We start from the raw sequence: 7,531 nt of genomic DNA on the forward strand, positions 1-7,531 counted from the left end.
AAATAACAAAATTTGTTAATTACATTATGTTGCTTATAACTTTAGCTCTACATCTTATCACATTTTTGTTAGCAGCTTTCTTGTCATCCAATTAATCAACTTGTTTACTTTTTATTACACCCAAAAACTAGCTTATCAAATATATATCTATTAAAATCTATAAATTCTCTTGACTAACTTATCATAAACCCATAATTATTGAACTCCTAAAATACCATTACAAACTAAAATACACGTATTCCTTAAGCAAATTACCAAAATGAAAATTTCAATATTTCAAATTTTTATCATCTTAATCATATTCCCATCATTAATAATGGGATTATCAACATACAATGTTATAAGCCTAGGAGCAAAACCCGACGGTAAAACCGACTCGACTAATGCTTTTATAAAAGCATGGTACAAAGCTTGTGGTACGTTAGGAAAGTCCGTAATTAACGTGCCTAAAGGACGGTACTTGATTCGAAATGCGATTACATTTCAAGGAGGGAGATGTAAAAGCGTAAACATAAATTTCGTAATAAAGGGAACAATTGTTGCGCCATCTGATTATCGAGTGCTTGGGAACGCACATAGTTGGTTCTCGTTTGAATCGACTAAAGGTGTTACTATTACTGGTGGTAAATTTGATGCTAAAGGTGTTACTTTGTGGAATTGTAAGTTGTCGCGTAAGACTGGTTGTCCAAGTGGTGCTTCGGTAAGTTGTGCACTTCATAATTTTGCATTCAGTTTAATTCAGATTTTTAAATATATTATCATGCCCTCCCTGTTTTCTGAGTTTTTTTCATATTTATAGGTGCAATGTTGAATTAGTGTGCGACAAAAATCCGAAATTAATACTATAAGATAAGATATATTTGTTGATAAAACACATCGAAACTTTTAATACTTTTTCTGATTTTTATAATTGTTATACTTTTGTTTTTTTTATGCTAACTGATGCATAATTGTAATTCTTAATATCTTTAATTTTATATGATAAAAAGTTCTAAAAAATTTATATTATGAAAATATGCATTGTCTCAAGTGACTGTGTTTTACATTAAACATAGAGAAATATATGCTAAATAAGATCAATTAATAAATAGTAATTGCTATAGCGATTGGCTGACTTTGTCAACTATTAGAGACATGAGATAATTTATATTTAGTTATCTTATTATCCTTTAGTTTTTATCTGCAATAATTTATTAAAATTTATTTTTATTAAAATGTTCCCATTCTAGCTTGCATATGCTAGTAGCTACAATCTTTTAAACTATAAGAATATGGTACATATAATTAATACATATTACATATTTTTTTTATTTACACTCTTTTTTTATGTGAGAATTTTTAGAGATAAATGTGAGTATTAAAAAGGAGAGGATAGTATAATTTAGATATTCTTCTTAAACTATGAGAACATACTTACATAATGAAGGTCAATATGTCATTTTGTTACTAATTAATGAAAATGATTTTATCTATTAAATTAATATTTAATATATTTTAAAATATGTGAGATATGAAATTTAAGGAAACTTGATTTTACCGTGTGGATTTTTCATCAAAAGTTAGGAAAATAATGTAATGAAGACGAAAAGTTTAATTAGAAGGATATACTTGTAAGGAACTAAAAATAGAGTGTACTATAATTGGTTTGCAGACTTTGGCCTTCACTAATTCCAACAATATCAACATAAGAGGAGTGACATCAATTAACAGTCAATTGGGTCATATATCCATCAATGGTTGCAACAACGTCAATATACAAAGTGTGAAAATTTTAGCTTCCGATAACAGTCCTAATACTGATGGAATTCACGTACAACTCTCAAATCGAGTAACTATACTTAAATCGAAGATTAGTACTGGCGACGATTGCGTTTCAATCGGCGCCGGTACTACGGCTCTCCGGATCGAGAATGTTCTTTGTGGTCCCGGTCATGGCATTAGGTATGATAAACATAATTTTATTTTAAAATTTTATTTATAATACTATTATCCATCTCATAATAAGGCTTATTTGAGTACATATGCCCTTAATTCAAAATGGTAAAATAAAGCAATTTGATGGTAGTTGTAACTGAAATCACTCGATAAATTATTAAATTATGTAAAGTTCAAATGATGTTTTCTATTAAAGGTTAATTAAAAATAATATTTTTTTGTCACTTTTAGGTGATGAGATGGTTACACCTGATTCTCAAATTCCACTTTAATTAGATAAGAGTTATATAAGGATATTGGGGTAATAAAATGTTGTTGTAACCGATCAAAACAATGTTTTTGGCTTGTTTTTTGCAGCATCGGGAGCTTAGCAAAAGACCTAAATGAGTCAGGAGTAGAGAATGTGATAGTAAACAACGTTACATTCGTGGGTACTCAAAATGGCGTAAGGATAAAGTCGTGGGGAAGGCCAAGTAATGGGTTCGTGAAGAAAGTTGTGTTCCAACATTGTACAATGATCGATGTACAAAACCCTATCATTATTGATCAAAACTATTGTCCAGGCAACCAAGGGTGCCCTGGAAAGGTTAGCTACCTACACAAATATTATCTTTCAATTCAGTTTTTACACGATTTTAGAGTATATACCACCATCTTAAATTTTGGTTTGATTGGTTCCTTAACATGGTATAGAAAGCACCAAGTATGAGGAGGGCTTGTGCTGCATCCACAGTCCTAGCCCAAAAGTCTCTCATGGGCGTGTTAGAGTATATAACAAAAACAAATCTCTTGTGATACAACCGCATATGTGCGACCACTCACACATCCAGCCTAAAATTTGGAAGTTACCATTTAAAGTTTGAATTGGACATTTTGGACTTTGAAATAGGCATTCAAAGTCTTGGATTTGACAAACTCTAAATCATTTGAGTAGAGATTTTAAGTCTTGAAATGAATATTTTACAAACGGAGTATGTAAGTAAAATATAAAATTAAGGGTTGGAATAGGGGTTTTACCAGTTAAAAGTGGCATTTTAAATGGTAGAATGGTTGTATTAAGGATTGAAGTTGAAAGTTAAAAAATTAAATAAAATCTTTAGAGAAGAAAGATTTAGGCTTAAAGTAGAGATTTTAAGTATTAGATTTGACTTTTAAAGTCTTAAAATAGGTGTTTTAAGGCTTAAATTCAACAAATATAGAATTTTTTTGATCGCATGCAAAGTCTATTATTGGCCCGAATTCCCCTTAATCAAAAACAGACCGGGCTCTAGATAAGCAGTATATTATTATTTAATTTATGACGGAGAAAAATTTGAAGGTAATAAATTGGTATTATATTGATCGCAGGCATCTGGGGTAAAAATCAGCGACGTAACATATCAAGACATTCATGGAACGTCAGCAACAGAAGTGGCTGTAAAATTTGACTGCAGTGCAATAAATCATTGTCAAAATATAAAATTAGATAACGTAAAATTGAGCTTTAATAAGAAGCAGCCCGCCAAGGCAACATGCGTTTATGCTGAGGGCTCTACTCGTGGTTTGGTTGTGCCTAAAAGTTGTTTATATTAGTTATGTCTTTGGATGTTGCTACCTATTTGATGTAAGTACCGTACTCTTCTGTCTCCTTGAGATTATTATTAATAGTGACATATTATAATATCACTATTTATCGTAATTTTCAATGGGACAAAAGAAGTATTTTATAAAATCACTCCTCTTGAGTTAGTCAAGTAAAAATTAAAATTTACGTACCATTTAAAAGTATATATTTATACATTGATCATATCTATTTATGCCAAACCCTTTAATTTTATTGGTGTTTGGTTCGTATTTTTACACATATATTCACACTCATGTATTTATGTTCTATTATGAATAGTAAGAATAAAAAAAATATTCATCTGCTTTTATATATTAACCCTTGTGTATTATATAATCTACCTCTTTAGCTCTTAATTTGTTATATTATTTATTATGGTGATTGGTGAATCTATTTTATTATTCTTAATTTATATATGAACTCAATATTAACCCTTGTGTTTTACTGTTTTGCTTCTATTTTATTATACCAATTTAATATCTCTATTTATATTGTCCATACGTAATTTTTTTCTTTCAATTATTTTTGACTGCCATCTCACTAATAACTAACCAACAACAAAATTTTAAGCCCTACACTACAAAATACAAATATCAATAGTCATTTTCATCATTAAATCGTCTATAAAACCGAATAGGAATGACTTATGGACAAAATTGACATTACTGTATGTTGGTAATTGAAGGTCATATGCCATCCATTTTCTTGTTTAATTTCATTGCCAACCCTAATGACCAATTGTTTTATCGTTCGGTTCTCGATAAACTAATTTGGTCGCTAAATTGTCTGTATTAGCAACGACATATTTCTAATTTAGCTAAATTGTTAGTAATTTTTATAGAAAATTCAAGAAGATAGATAAGTATATTATATGAATTTAATTTTCTTAAGATCGGAGAAAATGTGAAAAAAAATAGAAGAATGAAATATCATGTGTCAAGTAACAATTATTATATTGATATACTATGTTTCAAGCAACTTGAACTCTAAATAAGCACGGTCGAGGGTTGTAGCCTTGTAGTACGTACTCCTAACATGTATGTGATTTATTTACCGCTTAGGAAGACCAGATTCCAAATATTTATTATGTATATGTCGTTGCTGGCTATTTAAGCCGAAGTTAAACAATAATAGATAAGTTGACGTGAGAGCTTCATATGATTCATATTGTATTAAGCAAGTTTCCATTATTTTGAAAGACGGATTCCATGTGCAAACACCATGAATGATGAATATAGGTTATTGTATCTAGATTGCATTCACACAATATATTTACATATTGCGATAAACTAACTCAACTAAAAGTTTTAAACGGATGATTAAGGCCTCAAGATATGTTATATATTCTTAGACATCTCCTCACACGAAAGCCCTTTAGGCTTGATGTGTAGATGCAGCACATGTCCTCTTCACAACTGACTTAGAATATTCCACTTTAAGTGATGGGTGACTGAGATTCAAACTTGTGACATCTTGCCACGTTAGCTTCCAATATCATGTCAAGTAAGCAACTCTTTCCAACACACATGTGAGTTATCACATATCAAAGAAAGAGAAGAGGATATGTCACATTATAAACTTAAGGGTTAACTCCAACATACTACTACGAATTGGTTTTAGTAGTGAATCTCCTTTGAGGTTGCATGGGGATTAACTCTTTTCCTCATTGTTTAGGTTTCGCATACCCATTTTTAAAAATTCTATCAAGGTATAAGAGCCGTAAATTGAATAAGGAGCCTTAAATTGAATGTTGTGTCCCTACAAAGTTTATAACCCTTCTAGTGGACTAAAATTCTAAAGACACTAACATGTGAGGGGGAGCATTAAAGTGCCTATTATTACCTACTTGTGAGTTGTCTTACATCGGAGAAAGAGAAGAGTATATGTTACTTATAAGCTTGAGAATAACTCCTACCACTTCCAATATGTTGTCGTAGTGATCTTCTTTTTTTTGTACGTGGGTTAACTCTCCTTAATGTTCGGGTTGCTCAGCACTATTTTCTATATTCTAAAACATATAATATTATTCTACCCCAAGACCCACCGCTTACATTGGCCCTCTGTCTTTTTGGGGTCTTTTGGACCACATTTCTCTCGTCTTCTCTTTCGAGATATGAGTATGAATCATTAATCTTCTACCCAAACCCTCGCTATATGCAGTGGCGGACCCAGGAATTTCAAATTGGGGGGGGGGGTCAAAATCCGAACGTCACGTCGTTCGGATAATCTGATCGTCGTTCGAATAATTTTTTTTTAAAGAAAAACAGAAAACATAATAGAAACAATATTTACAAATTACAATATCAAATCCGATGTTAAAAGTTTTACAATCCAAAATATAAAAAAAAAATACAAGCGTTCAAATGAAAATTACAAATTCATCCTTCGAGTTTTCATAATTTTAAAGCGATCAATAATCTTTTCATCAGAAACTTGTAGAAACACTTCCTTCTCAATGTAAGTAACCAAACAATCATTCACTAGTTGATCACCCATGCTATTTCTCAACTTATTTTTGACAAACGTCATTGCGGAAAAACACTCTTTCTACACTTGCCGTAGCAACAGGAAGAATCAACATCAACTTGATTAGCAAATGTATAAGAGGAAAAGTCTCATGTCTCCTTGTTTTAACAAGCATCATGGAAAGAGAATTGATATCTTGCAAATCATGAAATCTTTCATCATTTTGCATAGAATCCAAGAAGACATCAAATTGAAGATCAAGAGCCGTTAAATCATAGCATGAAAACTCTTCGGGATATAAAGAAGCAAGTTTAAGTATCCTCTCTTTATCAAAAGTAGTTACCTCTAGGACTTAGGGAAGCCATGCATGTAAGTAACTCCATGTTCTTCTCATTAAAACGGTTATCAATCTCTTGAAGATGCAAATCAATTACTTTCAAAAAGATTGCAACCCGAAAATGATGTAGATTTGTTGCTTGTTTAGTAAAACGTCTTGATCTTCCTTGAGGTACATATTGAGCATCCATAGATGGAACATCAATCTCGTGTTTAGTACAAAATAAAATGACTTTGTCTAAGAGACTATCCCATCCTTGATCCCTCATCTTTTGCAACACATTCGTTGTACTTTTAACAAGGCTAATGGCATTCACAATATCTTGTTCCTTTCTTTGTAAAGCAACACATAATTCATTAGTGTAGCCAAAAATAGTCAACATGAAATGAGCCATAAAAATAAAATCAAAGGACTCCAAAGATCCTAAAACAACTTGAGCTTTGAGCTTATCATCCGGAGAGCCATTTTCTCCAATCTCCTCAAGCACTTTAACAATTGAAGGAAACAAGTTGATGATACTTATTAGACACTTGCAATGAGATCCCCAACGTGTATCTCCCGGCCTACTCAAACCACGTTCTTGATTCAAACCCGATCCACTTTCAATTTCCCCCACTTCCAAAGCTTGAGCCACTACTTGAGCTTGGTTTTTTCGAATAAGGTCTCTTCTCTTACAAGAAGCTCCCACCACATTTAACAAGTTTGCAAGTACGTCAAAAAGCCAAGTACAATTAACATTCTTTTTAGCAACCGCAACTAGAGTTAGTTGAAGTTGATGAGCAAAACAATGAATGTAATAGGCTCTTGGAGTATCATTCATAATCAAAGTCTTGAGGCCATTGATTTCACCCCTCATGTTACTTGCCTCATCATACCCTTGACCTCTTATCATGGAAGGACTCAATGAATGTTCCATAAGCAAGGACATAATGGCATTTTTAAGAGACAAAGCGGTAGTATCACCCACATGTAGAATTCCTAAAAAGCGTTCCACTACCGATCCATTTTCTCTATTAACAAACCGCAAAACAAGATCTAGTTGTTCTTTTTGAGACACATCAGTTGATTCATCGGCCAAAATAGAAAAGTAACCATCACCAACCTCTTCTATTATGCGCTTAGTAGTCTCTTTTGCACAACAAGTGATAATGTCTTTTTGAATTTTGGGAGATGTTAATTGACAATTTTTG

The 7,531-nt window shown here is 32.0% G+C and overlaps 2 protein-coding genes across 2 annotated transcripts in view; one reads left to right on the forward strand and one right to left on the reverse strand.

Moving 5' to 3' along the window:
• The first annotated feature begins 215 nt into the window (after positions 1-215).
• Positions 216-3,507, forward strand: LOC130802045 (polygalacturonase-like). The gene is made up of 4 exons (XM_057665987.1): positions 216-700; positions 1,652-1,941; positions 2,293-2,521; positions 3,283-3,507. The coding sequence occupies exons 1-4, from the start codon at positions 260-262 to the stop codon at positions 3,505-3,507; spliced, it is 1,185 nt and encodes a 394-aa protein (XP_057521970.1). The 5' UTR covers positions 216-259.
• A 2,540-nt stretch (positions 3,508-6,047) lies between these two features.
• The window catches only part of LOC130802141 (uncharacterized), a 2,359-nt gene continuing 875 nt past the window's right edge, over positions 6,048-7,531 (reverse strand). Inside the window, exons 2-3 of the mRNA XM_057666088.1 lie at positions 6,348-7,531; positions 6,048-6,292 (exon numbers count right to left, since the gene is read on the reverse strand). The exon at positions 6,348-7,531 is cut by the window's right edge and continues 386 nt beyond it. Coding sequence (XP_057522071.1) covers positions 6,048-6,292; positions 6,348-7,531 — 1,429 coding nt within the window. The remainder of the gene's footprint in view (positions 6,293-6,347) is intronic.

The sequence above is a fragment of the Amaranthus tricolor genome, chromosome 1 (genome assembly GCF_026212465.1).
Source record: "Amaranthus tricolor cultivar Red isolate AtriRed21 chromosome 1, ASM2621246v1, whole genome shotgun sequence".
Taxonomy (NCBI): domain Eukaryota; kingdom Viridiplantae; phylum Streptophyta; class Magnoliopsida; order Caryophyllales; family Amaranthaceae; genus Amaranthus; species Amaranthus tricolor.

What these genes read in the sequence shown, in the direction of transcription:
- LOC130802045 (XM_057665987.1), top strand. Translation starts at nt 260, where the DNA reads ATGAAAATTTCAATATTTCAAATTTTTATCATCTTAATCATATTCCCA. An exon ending in GTTGTCCAAGTGGTGCTTCG is followed by an intron (nt 701 to 1,651) that starts GTAAGTTGTGCA and finishes ATTGGTTTGCAG; the next exon opens with ACTTTGGCCTTCACTAATTC. An exon ending in ACCAAGGGTGCCCTGGAAAG is followed by an intron (nt 2,522 to 3,282) that starts GTTAGCTACCTA and finishes TATTGATCGCAG; the next exon opens with GCATCTGGGGTAAAAATCAG.